Source organism: Aythya marila (assembly GCF_965140915.1).
Source record: "Aythya marila genome assembly, chromosome: 1".
NCBI classification, from domain to species: Eukaryota; Metazoa; Chordata; class Aves; order Anseriformes; family Anatidae; genus Aythya; species Aythya marila.
This window is the reverse complement of record NC_139042.1, coordinates 62,023,324-62,043,073: the sequence shown is the minus strand read 5'-3', so window position 1 is coordinate 62,043,073 and position 19,750 is coordinate 62,023,324. Positions and strand designations below refer to the sequence as shown.

Below are 19,750 nucleotides of genomic sequence, written 5' to 3'. Positions count from 1 at the left end.
TAAGTCAGATCTTCTAGGTTCAGTGAAAAAGATCTAAACTGTTAGGTATTAGATGGAAGGTGGGAAGAACTCCATCCTTCATCTGCCCACAGAAGGAAAGTTTGCTTAGTTTCTCAAAGGTAAGCTTTAAGAAAAGCTGTGCAGGTGAGAAAGAACATTGCTCAATTTGTAGATACTAAGTTGGCCTAATTTGAGAAAGGTATTGTGCTGTCCTGCAGGACTGAAGCAGTATCTAAGGTATTTAGGTATCTAATCTGTTCCAGTGACCAAAAAAAAAAAAAAGAAAAAAAAAGCCTATTGTTATTTTCAAATAGGCAACTGATGCAGGAACTGGAAGACTGGAAGTAGGTAAGTGCTTATATTCTTTTGTGGATCAAGTCCGCATCTATAAGTGTGCTGTATCTCATAATTTCTTCCCTTTTCCAGTATAGCCTTGAAAATCCACTGTGGTAAGCTAGAACAATGTTGTTTTGTTGTTCTTATTGTTATTGTAATTTCAAATGCAATGTAAGAGGCATTTTTTATCAGCTGAGAATTAAAATGACTACATTTTGGAAAATCATAACCACTGCATTTTTATTGGAGTTTATCCTGAAGGTAAAGGCAACAAAGGGAAAAAAATGAAATGAGGGGAAGAAAAAGGAAGAGGGACGTTACGGGAAGAATCATCAACCAGAAAGAATGCCTTTTCTATTATAGCTGAAATCTGAGGCTGATGCATATGGTACATCATATGATGTGTGTTACAATTCAGAGGTTTCTGTGTTACGGTGTATGGTTTATCTAGACTCCACTGTATCAAGGGAAGAGAAGCAGATGCTTTCAGATGTCACACAAGAGTTGGTTATGATTCCCCTCCCCTATTAGCTTCTCATCTCTAGTACTAGCTATTTGCTAGCCAATATGATTATAGATTTCTCTGTATTTCATCATATATTTACCATTAGACCTCTTCATAGGTGACTTTTTCATTGATTCAGAGCAAGTTGTCACAGGTAAGGACAGTCTACCTCTTTGAACTCACCACTCCACTTGTAGTAGGGTCCAAGAGAACAGTTCATCCATCCCAAAATAGACATGAACAGGCCAGAAGTCTGGAGCACATAAGGCGTCGTAGGAGTGAGAAGCTGCCAGATCAGGTCTCTGTGACTTGTGAAGGCTGTGCGTCCCTTTCAAATAAAAGAGAAAATATTTTCATTGATACTCTCACAACTCTCTTTTGCTCACATCAGCTCTTGCACCCTTGTTTTTCTGTAATTTATTCCAAATCTATACTGTTGCCTTCTCCTCCCCACCTCCTTCCTTTGGAAGAATCAGTGGGCTTTGCAGTTCGTATAGCAGAAGTTTAGTCACACAAATGCAGGTCACAAACAAAAGGCTCTTCTCTTCATTGGCTTCGCATTGTTTCTTTTTATGATCACTTTGCTTCATTGACTGTTATTTTAAGAGTTCACTTGTTGCAAAACTTCTGGTATGTCTTTGGTTAAAGACATACCTGGTTAAAGCTTTAATATATTGTGCTGGTAAAGAGACTTTTTAGGAGGCTTTGGCTTCTTACACCTCTTTCCCATGGAAAGAGTATGCAATGCAGGACACCAGGCAGGAAATTTAACATCCAAAGCTTTGTTCCTGTCTCTTTCCCTAACTCAGCAAATGGTCTATAACTAGTGACTTAATGCAATCACCCATTCCTCCTAAAAAATCATCTGCCAAGCAAAGATAACTCTATTTTAGTTATATTCCTAAAGCATTTTGTAAACTTTAACTGAGAAATATCACAGTGGTTCTTTTTATGAGAAGACATGGATCAAGCAGCTCTCTTTTACTTTTCTGTTTTGTAGTTTGGGATGAATTTGCCTTTAAAATTTTATTACATCCTAGTAAGTGAGATTTAAAATAAAAAAGAGCTCCAAAATCTAGTATAGTGAGTAGAGAATTGCTAACACTGCAATATTTTTAATGGAGATTGGCCTGGAAAGGCCAAACTGAGGAAATGTACAGTTTTTAAATGCAACTGGAAAAAGACAGGAGTAGGCCAGAACATGCTGAGCTGATAGAAAGGGAGTTTTATGGAGTAAGTGGACTCAAGAAAGGCAATGAAAAAAAGTGAAAGGTGAAAAGGCTGTCATTGATGCAGAGGTTTGAATCTAAGAGCTTGGCCACATCCTAGAACACGATAGTTTTACCAGCATTTCTGTAGCAGCTTTAACAAAAAAGATGCTTTTACCACTTTTAGGAGGCTTATTGACATTTTAGTCTGAAAGATACGAAGTAGAAAAGTAAAAAAGAAATTTGTTCCCCATTCTGAGCACTGAGGTATGGGAAGGATAACATTGGTTCTAACATAATATAAATCTATTGATAATTTATGGCTAAAATGGGTGAAAACTGTTTGAAAAAAAGCTGAACTGCCTTCACTTGTATAGGAAGAAAAGAGAAGGTTTTAAAATATTAATATTGTTGTTTTGACTTCAATATTTTTTAATGAACTGTGTTTATGTTTAGTCACTTAAGCATCTGAAAAAGACATGAGGAAGCTTTTCAGGGAGTTAGAGAATTGTGCTACTAATACACAGACAGTATGGGATATTAACTGTACAAGTCCTGCTTCTACAGTAAAATTACAAATCATATTGCCTTGCCCAGTTATTTAAAAAAGTGATTTTATCATTACAATGAAATACAACTTCTTTTGAAATCAGAAGTTTCTTGCCAATCATAGCTCCACAGACACTTGAGGGTATTTATCCACTTTCCCAATTCTTTCTGAAAATCAAATCATTGTCTATGACATATTATTTGTGTAAATGTTTGCCTTTGTTATCAAATTGTGTAACAATGAAAATGAATGGTTCCTGCCCATCTTGAGATAAAGATACCATGTGTATGCTTTTCTCCCCCACAGCTGTTGAAAAAGAAAGGGACATCCTCATTTCTTCAGAGACTGGAGAGAGGGGGGCCAACAACTGTGGCAATACAACTCAGGGTTAGTGAATGTTTTCTGCACAGATATATATTAAAAATAAATAAATAAATAAAAGTTTTAAAGGCAGAATTAGTCTCTACAGATTGCAATTGCAGAAAAATCACGTTCTTGTGTAAGCCACTTGCATGGCCAGGTTGTATCTTTTGAGAAAATGATGTTAAATGATGTTAGGAATAATGTATGTGTTGTGCAATTGCTTTTCCAGCACAATAACAGCTGATAACTGTTTTTTGTTTGTTTTCTTTTTTTCCACAGAAATCACTCACAGATATTATAGGGAAGCTGCAGAATTGCACACCACATTCAGTTCATTGTATAAAGCCTAATAACTCCAAGTTGCCAGATACTTTTGACAATTTTTATGTGTCTGCTCAACTGCAGTATATTGGTGTCCTAGACATGGTTAAAATCATACGACACGGATATCCCATACGTCTCTCTTTCACAGACTTCTTGTCAAGGTAAATTCTTTTTAGTTTCATAAAATCTTTTTCTCACCTACAGTACAAAGTATTTTGTCATGCTCTAGTAGTGCTTGCAGTGTTGTTTTGTTTATGAGCCTTTCAGACTTAACAGAAAAATCATGTCTTCTAGCAATGGGTGTAGGGTTGTTACTTGCAATGGAAGGAATCATGAACTTTGTGGAAATATTTTTATAAATATCATCAGGAAAATGTGTTCAATGTACAAAAGAGAACTTCATTAAGTAGTTACTTTTTATAATTTATACTATTGATATGATTTACAAAATACAAAATATTGCATGTTGTCCCTAGGTAATTAAAAAAGAGAAGTAGAAATAGTCTCATTTTTATCAGTTTATCATTGTAGGTGTCATGGATTCAGAATTTGTATTTAGTATGCTAGGATTTGCATCTATATATTGATGAGTTATTAATGCTCATACTACAACTCCATTTTTATTATTGTTGTTAAAAAATAGTGAAATTTTTAATTAATTTGAAATGAATGAAAGATTTATACCACTGTTTCTGGGTGAAGAAAAACTCTTTTCCCCTGTCCATATTTCAGTTATTTGATTTTTCCTCTCTTACATTTTCAAATGCTTCAGCAAAGAAAGAGCACCATCTTGTCCAATATGAGGTTAGAAACCTTCTGCACACAGAATCACAGAATGGCTTGGGTTGGAAGGAACCTGGAAGATCACCTAGTTCCACCCCTCCCCACTATGGTTACTCACCTCCCACCAGACCAGGTTACTCAAAGCCTCATCAAACGTGATCTTGAACACTTACAGGGATGGGGCAACCTGCTCCAGTGCTTCACCACCCTCAGAGTAAAGAATTCCTTCCTAATATTTAATCTAAAGAGATCTTCTTTTAGTTTAAATCCATTACCCTTTGTCCTATTACTGTAATCCTTCATAAAAAGTTCCTCTCTTGCCTTCTTGTAGGCCACCTGGAAGGCCACTGTAAGGTCTCCCTGGAGCCTTCTCTTCTCCAGGCTGAACAACCCCAACTCTTTCAGCTTGTCTCCATAGGAGAGGTGCTCCAGCCCTTTGATCATTCTTGTGGCCCTGCTCTGGACTCACTCCAACAGGTCCATGTCCTTCTTATACTGGGGGCACCAGAGCTGAATGCAGCATTACAGCTTGGGTCTGACAAGAGCAGAATAGAGGAAGAGAATCAACTCCTTCCAGCTGCTGGTCACAATTCCTTTGATGCAGCCTGGAACACGGTTGGCTTTCTGAGTTGCAGGCACACATTGCTGGATCACATTAAGTTTTTCATTAAGCCACACCCCCAACTCCTCCTCAAGGCTACTGTCACGTTTCACAGACATGTTGATCCTATCTGAAATGATTTAGTCTTTCCATGGCTTGCCCAAAGAGTCAAAGGAATTACTTCCCATTACTTTGGGGACAGAAGCACAGAAGGAAACAGAATAACGCAGAGGGAGAAAGAAGAAATAGGGATGCTTCTCTTAATTCAGTGATGGATGCACCTGAGCATGGTGAAATTGGCATATACCTTAATTTTTCCTTGAATGCTTTATAAGAAATGGAAATTTAAATCTTTTTTTTTTTTTTTTTTTTTGCTTTATTCTGTCATTCTGTTCTGTGTTCTTGTTTGTAAATACTGAACAGTAGTAAGGGCTCTTGATTTTCATTGCAGATTTTATCTTTTGAAGGAGAGGGCTTCCTCCCCATTTGAGTCATGTTAACTAGCAATTTGATTGTGTGGCCTCAAGTGGGTGGAAACTAGGCCTACAAATGTAAAACACAAGAGGGCCCATTGTCCTAATACAGGTAATAAATATAACCCTAGGAACTACCAATCCAAGAATGATTTTAACCAAAGAAAAACAAGTAGGAAAATGTGTCCCCAGATTGGTGCCTGTGGGAGGTTTACCTATAACTATAAGAGTTTCACATTCAAGTTTCTGTCTTGACATCCTTTTGATGGGCTGAGTTTCAGTGAACGTGTCTCTGTGGTTCAACAGCATGGCTTAGCTCAGCTGCAAAGTGTTTTATGTTAGTGATGCGAGGAAATCTTGTTTTTCTGGAGCTGAATGTACTATGCAGTTCTCCTGGGCTTACCTGGCCTGAGAAGTAAGGGATATTAATGGTGGGTCTGAAGGCACTGTATAAAATCAAAGAGGATTTGTGGCACAGATCCCAGCCTGAATTCCCAGATGATAATGAACTGCTACCCTTCCCCACCTTCCTTGCAGTTTTTATCCATTTACTTTTAGGGTCTTCCTTATCATTATCAATAGTGTGGTCAGAGTTTAAAAAAATAATCCATGACAAATTTAAAAATCTTTTTTTTATTATTTTATAATAAAAAGACAATGTTTGAACTAGCAGTCTTTGTGGTGAAGGGGTAGAATATCAGAAAAACTGGATAGTCCGTCAGTAATACAGACAGTACCATTGCTTTCTTAATCTGATGAATTTGAATACATTTCTATTCATTAGGGATTAATATGTCTGGTCTCTAGCATATATTTAAGAGTCACACTTGAACTCTACGATGGCTAAAGAAAGACAGTAGCTAAGGAAAGGTCATATTCTGCAAGAGCACTTCTTCCTGGGCTACAACACTTGATCATTATTTCTATTGCTCTTTTTGGTTTTACCAGTTCTTCTTATGTATTATCAAAGTAAAAGTTGACAGCTGCTAGGTGAACCCCTCAATCACCAAGGTGCGTTGATCAGAAGGAAATCTTGTGGAAATTCTGGTTCTTAAGTGGAAGCTGTGACAGTTACTGTCAATGAATATATAATAAAAATGGGAATTAATAAGGTCAGATGCTATTAAATACTGTAAAAACTGGCAGCACCAATATAATCATAAAATGATATATGTTATTTTAGAGGATTTGCCAACTCCAGCTGCAGTGTTTCTGCTGAATTTGCCTGCAGTGTTGGCTCAGCTTCTAGAGCTCTCTGAGTAGAGAGTCAGAAATCAGTCTTTACCTTATCTTTAAAATAAAAAGCCTTGAATAACATGCATTTTGAACTCTTGGAAAACTTTGCCCTTATCTTTTGCATTAATATCTTAAGATTCTATTCTTCATACTCTAGATTTTGAAATTACTTTTAAAGATGCAGTGTTGTAAAGAGTTCAGAATTTCCAATTTTTTCCAGTCAAAATTATGTGCATAGGTAAACTATTCTCAAATATCCTTTTACTGGAAGAAAGAATATAATAAAATAATGATAGAATTAGGAACTGTTCACACAACTTCCTCAGTGCTCTAATGTTTTTCTCAAATTCCTGCACAACTATCAAAAAGGATCGTAATTCAAAAATGGAAGGCATTCTTCTGTCCTCTGTGTCAAAATCAAACAGGTAGGTCTAAGGTGTATGCCAGCCCATATGTAGTCAACAAGGAGAAATAAGTACTGCTACAGCACCACCTGGCATAAGCATCCAAGTCAAAGGAATGACTGTCTGCAGATGGCTGTTGCTTTCCAGCATTCAGCATTTTGATATCTGACCTAAAGTGAGGTTAATTCTACCTAAGATAGCCAGTGGGGACTTCAGTAGGAACACAGTAATTTTTTGTTATTAATATTTTGTTAAATGGCAAAAAAAAAAAAAAAAAAAAAAAAAAAAAAAAGAGTTACCTATTATGTGTTCTACAATCAGTGTAGAACAATAAGGCTCAGAAACTCTGTGGGGCACAGACAGAGCCTGGTTGTACATGTTTAATATCTAGGACTTAATCTCTTTGCATCAATTAATAAAATGGATCCTGGCTGACTTCCGTGTCATTCACCTCACTTGGTTGCCAAAGAAGACATGTAAAAGCCATTTGGAATATAAATTTTTAAAAATAATGATAGTGATCAAGGACCCATCCTAAGTAATGAGCTGAGCTTATATTTCTTGCTCAGTGAAGTATAATACAGCTGTTCAGGCATGGTCAGGTAAAAAAGAGGCAATAAAGTGCTCTGTTTTATTAATTCTGAACAATTTTATTTTGGTAGCATCCTCTTCAAATGACTTTGTCTACCATTAATGTAAATTGGATTAGAAATCAAAATGATTTTTTCCTCTTTTTTTTCTTTAATGTGGTTCAGTAAGTTTCCAAACTGTACCCAGTGCTTTGCCCTGCCTGTGCTTTTGTATCCTGGGTTGATGGAAAGTTTATGAACCATCTTCTGCCTTAGAGATTGAGGTACGTGTGTCACACATAGGTCTTGCGTCTGGAATCCTGCTTAGCAGTGGAGACTGCGAGGTCCTTGCACAGGTCCTGAAATAATACATCTGCGTTAGCCTTCCCTGCCTGTTTGCAACACATCTTCAGGGCTGTTGGACCCCAGGATAATCTCTGTGGGTTATGTGAACAGGTATTACTTCCAGCCTTTCACTTAATCACTTAATAACTGATGAGTACTGCTGGATTTCTATGACCAAAAAAAAAAAAAAAAAAAAATATTGTTCAGAAAGACCAAATAATTGTCTACTAGTATGATGTCCCTCGTCATTATTTCAGCACTTTTTGAGTGTTTCTTGAAATTTCACAAATATCTCTCTAGTTTCCAGACTGTCTTTTCTGGTTTTAACACTTTCAATTCAGTCTTGTCTTTTCCATCATGGAACTCCTTTTCTATCTTCAACTGATGCTCAAGGAAAAGCAGAAAATTTTATGTCAAAGGGAGTGTATAGGCTATATGTAGAGACATCTGTTACAGTATTATTGCAAGAAGAGATAAATCTCTAGAATGGAAATTCACCATTTCCAGTTCTCTCATTAAAATGGCTTAAATTGAATTAATCTATTCTTCAGTTGTACCTATATTCATGCAGTCAAGTAGCTTAGATTATAAACAGTTGTTTGTATTGATAAGACAAAATCATGTGAAGATTCAAAGGCACAATGTTAGACGTTCCTCTTCCTCCTCCTACTTCCTTTTATTTCTCCTCTTCTTTCTTCTTTTCATAGGCTAATCTTATTCTCTATGTACAGAATATGTTAAAATATCTAAATTATAATATGTAAGCCACATAGAATCAGTTAAAATAATAAAAAAATCTTAAAGATTTTAATGTCTTGAAAATAGAACATTAAAAAGAGTAAGCATTCTATTTTTTGTTTTGTTTTGTTTTAAAGTAACTTTTAAAAAGGACCACCTTTTTAAAGATTTCCTATTTTCTCAGTAGGAAATATTAGGAATGAACATACAGAACACAATTATAATAGATTCTTATGGTAATAATAGCAGTGAGGGTAAAAAAAAAAAAAAAAAAAAAAAGTATTTCTGAAGCCTGTTCTATTTACAGGTTTTATTCTGATTTCAGTATGAAGTTCCTAGAAGTTACACTTAACTGCAGATCCTGAAATCTGCAGTTTTACTCAGGACGGCATTAATTGATACCAAAATGCTTTAATAGTGAACTTCAGTAGAAGATCAAAAATGGCTGCAGAGCACTTAAGGGTTACTAAGTCATCCAGACAGTTGGCTTTGCTGGGAGATCATTCTGAAGATGATCTTTCCATTTTTCCTTGGAAAGTTTATGCTCATAGTAATATCATTGCTTTATCTAGTAAAGTCTGTTCTTTTGCAGCTGTCACAAAGCTATTACACTATTACAAGTTTTTAATCAAATTTGTACTATTAGCTGATGCTATATTGCACAGATTTGTTGTTTGTGACTGTGGATTTATTGTAGGACTCATCATTGCATATCTGAATTCTCTTTGTTCAGAAGCTTTTTGGTGTTTAGTTCTTTCTCTGTATTTCCTCTTTCTTTTTGTCCCCTTGAGAGCAGGGAAGTTATAATATTTTATAATATATCCGTAGTGAATTACAAAACTGCATCAAAGCATTTCAGAGTCTCTTGAGCAAATTAGGCAAAGCTTTAGCTTGAATGATGTACTGAGTAAATTGCAAAGTGGTAGGTCATCACACTGACTGGCCCTTTTAGCTTTATTGTCTGCTATACAATAATATCATCAGTTTTCTCATAGAGCAGTGCATTGATATGCACTATAATACTTTAAATTCTTGCAATGACTACAAGATATAGTCTTACTGCTGTTGAAAAGCAATATTGAATTAAAGTAGATGCAATGCTACCAATTTATTCCAAATGACAATCTCATCATTGCATTGTTTGTTGCTTCAGACATAAAACTGGAAGTGATATTTTTGACCAGTATAATAAATAGGACAATAATTTTTGTTTGTCTTTCTTTTAAAATTCAACAAAAGGTGAGTAAATGAAGTATTTTGAAGTCATCATTTTGAGAACACTTTTAATGCAAATTCATAAACAAAGTTTAAAACTATGATTTTTAAAAACACTATCTTGTTACCAGTGTCAGTAATCATCAAATTCTATAAAGAAGTTGCCTTAATAATTGTACAAAAGTGTTAAAAAATATGGAGGTCTTTTGAAGGAGACTCATTTTATTAATGCATAGGGTTGTTTAAAAAAAAAAAAAAAAAAAAAGAAAGTTTAGAAAGTTTGGTTTCCTAAATGTCAGAAACAAACTTTAGCCTTGGGCTTTCAAAAGCATATATCCACAAAGAAATGGATAACATTGGAACCTTAAGACCAATGGCATTCCAAAGTAAGAGTATTTATTTATTTGTTTGTTTGTTTGTTTGTAAATTATTTTTATTTTGCTCACAATATTAGCACTCCTTGTCCTCAAACCTAACTTCACATGAACTGTGCTTCTCACTGCACTTGACTGGGGGCAATGGAGTGTATAATCTTTGTGGTTTTTTGCCCACCTTTCTGATAATGGGGTCCAGTTTGCAATAATTTATGGCACTCTCGGAATTACTTTAAATTACTAATCCCATGTTAAAGCCTGTTAATATAGGGGATTGATTATGCTGTAAACTTTGACCAGAACCCAGAGTGCACTGATGATCTCCCTGGCAATCCACATATATTAGAATTGGTGTATATCACCTAGGGAGTTGCCTAGATAGATGTAAGTAGGTATTTCTATAGTTTAACTACAAGACTATCTATCTAGGACTACATATAATCTTATACCATTTGATTTTTACTAATACAATGTGGTAGTGCATGGATAGTATCTATCATATTATGAATAAACTAAAAAGCTCCATATGTTACAAATATACTAAAGGTAATAGAATATTCTAGTTTATCTTATTTATGGGTGTTTCTTTGCAGCAGTTTAGCTTTGTTTTCTCTGTTGTTCCCCTTTAATACTCAGAAGACAAGAAATAAATTATATAGCATCAGATATCTTCAGATGCCTATAGGGACACAACCAGTTAGGCTGTACTTAAATTATAGCGTATAGAGAAAAACGTACACCTTGAAGATATTATTCAACCTAATTATTTTAGATTTATCCATTTTTTTCAGGTATTTCATATGGTCAGTTGAGGTCTTGTCTGTGGTTCCAACAAAAAATTTTACGGGCTTCAAATTTTAACAGGCTCCAACAAAAAAACTGAATTTGTGGATTAGAAGTAGAAGTAGCTTTTGAAGTTACACCATAGTGCCATCAGTTCTCCAGGCCACAGAATAAGCAGTATTGTACATGCCATGAACCAGTGCTTATGCTGCATGTCACAGAGTTGGACTGGGAGAATGATAAAGCTGCTGGTGTTTTGGGGGATCATCAACAGTGCACAAATGAGTATAAGAGAAAACAATTGGAATTTTCAGTGGTAAATTGGACATCTATCTTTCTTCCATATTAGAAGGTAAAAATAAGTATCAGCATTGTTTGCTGGATATCTTCTAAGCTTTATAATGCAGCCCTCATTTTTTCTAAAGCAATCATAAGTGGATGTAAACAGTTGTGTCATTCCACTGAAGTCAGTTGAATTATTCATGTTTGTCATGTACTTAGAGTTCTGTAGGATCATCATGAAAAGGGATCCCTTGAGTAGTGGGATGTAACTCAGTAATAAAACACACAGATATGAGGAAATAAAGGTGGCATGGTCAGTTTTGTGGTTGGCAGTTCCTAGCTTCCGAATGTGTCCAGTCTGAATGAGCTTCTAGTGTTATTTGTATTAAATTTAGTATTGAATGTATAAATCTTAGTGGAACTTCCTACATGGAGTTTATTGTTTTGTACAATAGAGAATATCCTGTTTTTCAGGTTGTTTCAAAGAGAACCTCAAGGTATTGTTCTTCCTCCACTACAATGACGTGAAGGGTTTTTCCACCTTTCTGTTTTCCATCTTTTTTTTTTTTTTTTTTTTCCTAGTTATGTTAATTTTCTTATGCAACAATTAATATATGGGACACCCACAAACGTATTTCTGGTTGAACTTTTTCAGCAGTTTCAGTCATTTTCTATATTTTGACTTAAGGAAATATCTGTGAAACTTTAAAATGTTTACTTCATTTCCAGAATTACATGCAACCCTTGGTACCTCTGGACTGACATTCAGCTTCCACTATCTGAATTTGACATTTCTCATCCCTCAGGGTTAACTAAACATTTATTAAACCACTAAATAGCCCTGTTACTCTAAGATATCCATATTATATTTATGCATATTTTACGTCTGTGAATTTAAAGGCTCATGCTGTTTCTAAGCATGGAAAAATGTTCCCACAGAATACTAAAATACCACAGTACTGGGTTCCATCTAAATGTCTGAATTGTAAAAATAGGTAAAATTATATTTGTGTATAAATATGAATATTAAAAGTTCTTAATACAACAAGCTGCCTGATGTCTGTGTGCCCATAACAAACAGCTAATAACATTAACTGATTTCAGAACCTTGATGTTTTAACCAAAATAGCTCTTGAGTACTTCACAATTTGCTGACAGCACCTAATGACAAAGATAATGGACAGAGATTTATATATGGCAGTAAGAACTTCAGTTAAATGCCTGCCATAGAAATAAACCTGTTAAAAGAAAATATTATCAACCACTAATCCCTTTACTAATCCTTATACATTGAAACCCTTTTAAGGAAATGCCTATTAAAATAATAAATCTATTAAATTAATACAAACAGGCTATCTTTAAAATAAACATTTTAAACAAGTAAGTATGCAACACATTAGTTTATGCTAATGGCACTATGCAGGAAGTTTGAGTTATCTAATTATGGAGCAAATTGTCACATGGATAGATTCATTTTATAGCTTTAAAATAATTTCTGTGTATTCATTGATTAATTAAATATAATTGTGTGCTTGTGGTGCCTAGAAAAATATAATCAGTTGTTTTTGACTGCTTCTTTGTCTGTTCATAAGGCTTGTATAAATGCAGTCCAGCTGCCCCACACTCAAAAGCCACTGTGACCCTCCTGCTGTTTTTTCTTTCTTTGGTTCTGCAGCTGTTAAATTCTTTCCACTCAACTCAGACATTCATGGCACCCTTTTTCTCCTTATCCGCATCCTGATATTCTTTACAACCATTTAATCTTCAGCAGAAGAACCTGTAATGAGACGTCCTGAAGCTACATTTCCTAGTCAGACTGAATAATAGCAGGCAGCTTATACTGGAGACATCTGAGAGCAAACACAAAATCCCATGCAAGCATGCATGTAAAAACCTTTTACATGGCTTAATCACTGGATCTTACTTTGTGCTTTTTTTTTTGTTTGTTCTTTTCTCTTTTCTTACACCAGTGTTGCATTAATTTAATATCACTGATTGCAGAATTACCCCTGCTGTACTTCACAGTAAATGAGAGCAGAATCTGCTCCGGTATTGATACAGCAGCGCAAGGGGTCTGCCTTTGCATATCTTGAAAAAATGTTGATTTTTCAACAGTACAGTTTGTCTAACATTTACACACTCGAGAGACTGAAGAATCACTGTTACCCAGAGTGATACTACTCGTGGGGTTCAGAGGGCACAAGGGAAGCTCCCACTGAAGAGAGTGGAGGTAGAGATGATCTTCCAGAGCAGCTGTTTTGCCTGTATGGTTTAAGAAGGTCCTGAAAACCTTCCTCATAATCTCAGTGCACCTTCTCTGAGTTACCAATGCGAGAGACATCTGGGAAAGATTCTGTGTGTTTCCGTTCCTTGGGTGAGTTCTTTTGTTGAACAGAAGAGTAAAAAGCAAAAGCAAAGAAGAAATAAATAATCATTTATATGGAACATCAATTTAAATCCTCTTTCCCTTTAGTATCAGTGTTTTCCATTTCACTCTGGCTTTGCTTTATGCTTCTATCTCAATATACCTTGAAATAAACTGGCAAGGGCTTTCCTGGCAGTCAGAGACATCATAGCAGCCCCTCTAGTAACAGGAGACCAGGTGGGAAAGAGTTAAGCCCATTTTGTCTGCAGTGTTTCAACTCAGAATCACACTGCCTTTCTGAAAAGGTTTTATGCATTTTTCAGAAAAAGTCTGAAGCCACAATTCACTTCGCTTTACACAACCTGTTTGCAGTTTTTCAGGCATCTGCTTCTAAGCTTCCTGAGACAGGAGACTTTCTATCTTGACTTACCCAAAGCTGGCCTGCTGGTGATGCCCAGTTCTGCAAATTTCCTGGAGACCAGGTGCACAATATTATGATATCACCAAAAGCTTTGTCTCATAGGGTTGTGATCTTAAAGAAAGGGATGCATTAAGTCATCTTCTAATTGTTTATATCCTGAGTAGTGAGATGTGACTCAGATTCACAGGACAGGTTTTTCCTCTGCGGTAGGAAAGGACAGAAATGTACCCATCTGTTCAATCACCTTTAGACTCCCACTCCTAGCATTCCTATATTCTGGTGTGTGTTTAAAAAAAAAAAAAAAAAAAAAAAAAAAGTGTACCTTTTGATCCTTTAAGTTTTGCAGGGCGTCTGTTTTTGATGCCCTGTTTTCACATGGCTATGTCTGTGAAGGTAAACTCGTTTCATTATACAGCAGTCCTATAACCACTGTGTATAATACAGAATCAAGTTATCAGTTTGATAAAGTTGAATTTGTTCTTCAGTCCTTATATTTCATGTACAGGGAGGGAAACATTTTACTGCTGTATGTGTGTGCTTGTGGAGTGCCCAAACATGAAGAGGAAATTAGCTATGGAGAAGGCCTAGAGGGAAATGTAAACATTTACAGAGTTAGAGGCATGTTTGTGTAATATGGGTGATTGTCTGTTTGATGCAAGTGTATTTTTGATTTAATTTTTGCCAATTCCTTAAGTAAATACATTTTTACATTGCTTTATGTAGGTGGAATGGGAGTGTCAGCTTTAAGTAAGATAATGCAGAAGTATTGTAATGCAAATCTTTAGCAGATGTTGTGAATTCATTTTTTTATTTGCATAGCTGAATCCACTAATCCCAAGAGTTGAACTATAATTTATATTCTATTTATTATTCTGCTGCCACATTGTCTGAGATGAGGAAGCCCCTGCTTAATTACATGAAGTATATGAATAAATATTCCAGGATTAAGATACGTGGGTCTTCGTTATTTCTTCTCTCCAGAAATTGCAGTTCACACATCTAGAAAAGATTGAGGATGACAAAACCTGATGCAAAACCCGTAAAATTTAGGAAAGAAAAAAAATCCTTTCAAGTCACTTGTCTATCACCCATCACAACTGGTTTCTTTATATGAGAGATTTATTTTGGATTTATTTTGTACTTTATTCAGTCTAAATTAAGATATCCTAAACAACCACTTCCTGTGCAAGTTTATTGTGATTCAGTGGATTTCACAGCCCAGACCCTCCCTCAAAAGTCTGTACTGAGCTCCATGTAGGGCTGATGCAGGTCACTGTAAAATTATGCCATGGGGATTTTCTAAGTCTTTTTCACTTGTGTTTCTTTGTCCTTAATTTTGCTATTTTATCTCAGTTACATACCATTTAGGTCTTTCTATTTTTCTTTTTCTCCATAGACATGTTAAAGCGTGCCATTCATGACCCTGTGCCTTTATGTAAGGAATTAAAATGTTGAAGTAAAAAATCAGAATATTTCATCAGCTGAAAAGTTTCTGGGTTCTAGTGGTGTATAAAAGCACTGTCATGAAGCTATCATACCTGGCAGTTTGCTGTAAGATTGCTCTCAGCATGATTGCTTTTCAGGTTTCTTTCTCTCAGCAAATAGCTGTCAGGTTAACCCAGCAAAACTGCTTGCGGTTTTTCCAAAATGACTCTAATTTTATTTTCTCTCTTAATTCTAATTGGTCTGTAGGTCTAGCCATTTAATCCTGCATTGCTTGATATCAATTAAGATATTGTAAAACCTAATACCATGGTATGCAAGTACTCTGAAGTTTTGGTTCATTGCCACATATACTTATTCATCATTTCAAACCTATTAGGCAAATTGCACTTCATGCATGTATGTTCATGTCCACACCTATACGGATTATCTCTGTAAGTCTGTATGAAGCAGACTCAGTCCAAAACTGTTGTGTTACATAAAGGTGAAACTTACAGTCCTCTTATCTTGTATTTTCGTACTTCTACCAAATAAGCCCCAAATACAATCTCTTTTGTCTGCTATAATCTGTTTTTATAAAGGCATCTTTTTATGTCTGTCAAGGGTTTATTCTATCTCAAATTTTGAATACCTGATTTGAGTGTTAATATTTATGCTGTATAACAATATATTTATATTTTATATATTGCACAGAGATTGGCAAAATCACTTTTCTTTTCTTGGAAACTATAATACTCTATTTCACCTTTTCTAATTATCTGGAATTTCCCTTGTTCCTCATATTTCAAAGATAATTAGGTTATTCCTTTAATTAAAAAGAAAAAAAAAAAAAAGATATAACACAGGGAACTAGAATGACTATGTATCCTTTATACATGTATACACATAACATTAATCAAAATTCCATCCTATTCTTTTCTGGTGACTGTTTTTACAAAGTTTCTATCACTTGAAACGTTTCCAAATGTCTTATCTTCCCTTGAAAAGGATAGGTTTCTCTCTGCAGTAGATAGATCCTCTAGATATTTCAGCTCTCACTTGATAGATTTTTCAAATACAAGCCATGCCTAACCCACTCTCCCCATCCTCCCCAAATCCAAACAAACAAAACTAAAGATCTTGAGTTATGAGCACATAGTGACAAGTTTTGCAAACAAAGTCCATCTCTTTCACATATTTCACAGACATAATAATACATCAATCTGTTACTGGTTGTCAAAGGAAGAAAAGAAGAAGTTTAGAAAGGAAGAAAAGAGAATTTAGTAAGACAGCGCAACCTGTTTTTACTCCTTTGTGATGACAATTTTTACATTTCTTTTAGCAGAAATACATTATACAGGTTAATTTGGATTGCCTTCTTTTATTCACTACCTTTTGAATAGATCTTACTGAATCATGCCATTTTAACTTGGCAAACAGAATACAGCATAGTAAACAAAAGAAAGAGAAAACGAAACGGCAACATAATGAATTACACTGGCAGGACTGACTATTTTTCTTTGCATAAGCTGTGTTTGGATATTTACCACTTAAAACTACATTACTTAGCACTGCTATAAGGCAGCTGCATGCCAGCCATATGTGATTTTCATTTCTGAAATAACAAGACAAAGACATGGAGAGAAGGAGTTGCTTTCAGGAAAGATTGGAGTTCTGGTATTCAAAGCTGTCCTCTTACTGAGGACATTGGACTGCGCTCAGTAGATATCTCTAACTTTGTTCTTTCTTGGCTAAGCAGGAGAAAGACCTGAGAAATAGAATAGCAAAATCAAACAAAGAGGAGAAAAGAAAAAAAAAAGAGAGAGAAAAAAAGGTATTTTTGAGGCATCAGTTCAAGGACACCAATGTGGTTTGTGTAAGCTGTTGATTTGGAGCTGCTTGTTTTTGTGCCCTTTGTACTTGCAATGTTCTTTCCATTAGTGTCTTCTATCATGTTGATGTTCTATTGAAATTGAGTGTGTGGTGTTTATTCCGATGCTTAAAGATTTGCTGTGTATACAGAACTGGGAGTACAGCCCTACAGCCTATTTGTGCACACTCCATGTAAATCAAATAATGTGCTGAGCCTGAGAGTATGTCTGTGGGTTACTGTGCCATAACCTGAACTCAGGAATATTCTAACAAAGAAAAAAAAAAAAAGAAAGAAAAAAGAAGAAAAAAAAAGCAGCCTGCTGGATCTTGTCAGTTGTGTACTTAGGGAAGTGAAGGAGAAAATGATCAGATAACACTCATCTTTGAAGACCCAAGAGAACTGAGTTTTCCATATTCACAAACTACCTGAAGGCATTGGCAGTAGTGTCTAGTCCAAACAATCAAAAAAAATCTTCATGATAAAGGGCAACACTGAGAAGTGAAAGAAAAGAGGTTAGAGCACAAGTTCTACGACACCAGAGGGTTCCAGCCAGACCATGCTCACAGTGCCAACCTGTCTAGCCAAAAGCTTTCTTCTGTTGTGTTAAACTTACAGGTTGGGAAGAGGACAGTGCTAAGGATGAAGGTGAGGTAAACACACACTGGTTTCCTGTAGAGAGGATGAAGACTGGGAGAGCTCCCTGATGATCATTTGTAACTGGAAGGAGAGTGCAAGTGGTCTTGCATTTCCTAATGCACACTACGTTAGTGTTTACATGTTGGCGGAGGAGTATAGTCAATTTAATCCTTTAAATCTGCCTGGTTTTTATTTTGTTTTGGATCCATTAGTGAATAAATTGCTCTGGCTAGGACATGAGATCTTGCTTTTTATCAGCCTCTCTACTTTCCTAGGAAAGGGACTCACTTTGTCTAACGGTACATGTCTATGCTGGAATTGGGAGCATACATACCCTATTTTTATACTCAGTGGAAAGAAATGGGGTCATACAGTGCAAAATTTATCTGAACTATTTTAAGCATCGGTGTTACAACAGAGTATATGACACTCAAATAGCATCTTCTATTGACTTTTAAGAAAGTCTACACAACTAATTCATCAATGGAAGTTTAGCTGAAATGTATTTCACCTCATTGAAGTCTTTTTTAGCAAGGTAGCTCACTAGGTTTCTCGGGATCGCCTCTAAAGCCTTACAAATATATTCTGCGTTATTTATGTGGGGAAAATATATGACCTGTCAGTGAGAAGAAGCCTGGTATTTAATTGGGTTGTTCATTTACCTAAGAGTGAACTAAGGTTACATTGCTAACAGAATTCTCTGGTAAGGGAAGGTTTCAAAGACTCTACAGATTGCATTTCCCCAGAAGCAAACCTCAGTGTTTGCACATAACTCAAGTTTATCTATACAAGCCTACAACATAAATTCAGTATTTTTATTATGATTTTACTATGATACAGTAAATATGATGAATAGTAAGTTCTTTTGTTATTCTTGAGACCATGAAAGTGTTAAATTTAACAGGACATTAAATTATTGTGTCTGTATGGCAACACAAGCTTCCATTCACAGTAGAAAGTATCTGATATGCTAAATATGAATAATTTCATGTTTTGATAATAATATTGTTTATTACAAGTTTTTTTGTGTGTTTTGTTTTATATCTCAGTTTATTATCAATTTTATTTTGCTTTCTTTTTAACAAAATGCTTCCTGAAGGGAATATCAAGTTTAAAATACAAAAAAAATCACAAAGCCATAGATTACATGTTTGGTTATACCTCCAAAAGGAAAAACAAAATAAAGAAAGTTTAAATGCTTTAACACATTTAAAATTAGCTATGAAAAAAAGTCAAATAAGCTTATGATTACAATGCCACTTTTGTCCAGGACAAATTTGGGCTGCCACCAACAGATGTAGTCTGCTCATCCCTGTTTCTCCATTCCCATTACTATCCTGGTGTCAGTACTGATATTTGTATCAGTATTGTGCTGAAAATCAAATCAACCAGGGAAACATTCTGGTGGAGAAAAATAGCTACAAATTTTGTGTAGTTTTTGTTTAAACAGTCATATACAAGATTAAAGTGATTGATCTGAGATGGCAGATGATGATACCAAGTCTAAAAGTCTAAAAGTAATGTTTTTTTTTGTTGTTTTTTTTTTTTTTTTTTTTTTTTTTTTTCATTCTAGGTGTTTAGATAGCCAACAAATTTGAAAAAGACAGAGAGGAGAAATAAGGAAGTTCTCTTAGGCCCACTCAGCAGATGAGTCAGTCAGTCAGACAAGTAGATATAGAGTGAGAGCCCTCTCAGCCACCCAAAATGCAGGCCTCCAGTCTGGACTTCTCTCAAGTCCATCTGTGGTCAGTAGAGAAGAGCACCTCCAGAGGGCAATCTCTTCTCATTTTAAGAAAAATGTCTAGGATGCATAGAACAAATCACCCAATGGAAAAACCTGTCTTCACAGTCTGTTGTGAGATTTAGGTGGCTAACTCAGACTAGGAGCATAGCTTTTCAGTAGCTAACTTAGGAAGAAGTAGGTTATTTTCAAAATAACTTCCT

General features: G+C 35.4%; 1 protein-coding gene across 1 annotated transcript in view; it reads left to right on the top strand.

The window, feature by feature from the left end:
• The window catches only part of MYO16 (myosin XVI), a gene marked incomplete at its 5' end in the record, with an annotated part of 305,366 nt that overhangs the window by 219,475 nt on the left and 66,141 nt on the right, over positions 1–19,750 (top strand). Inside the window, 2 exon segments of the mRNA XM_082751937.1 lie at positions 2,906–2,986; positions 3,242–3,447. Of these exon segments, the coding sequence (XP_082608063.1) occupies positions 2,906–2,986; positions 3,242–3,447 (287 nt within the window).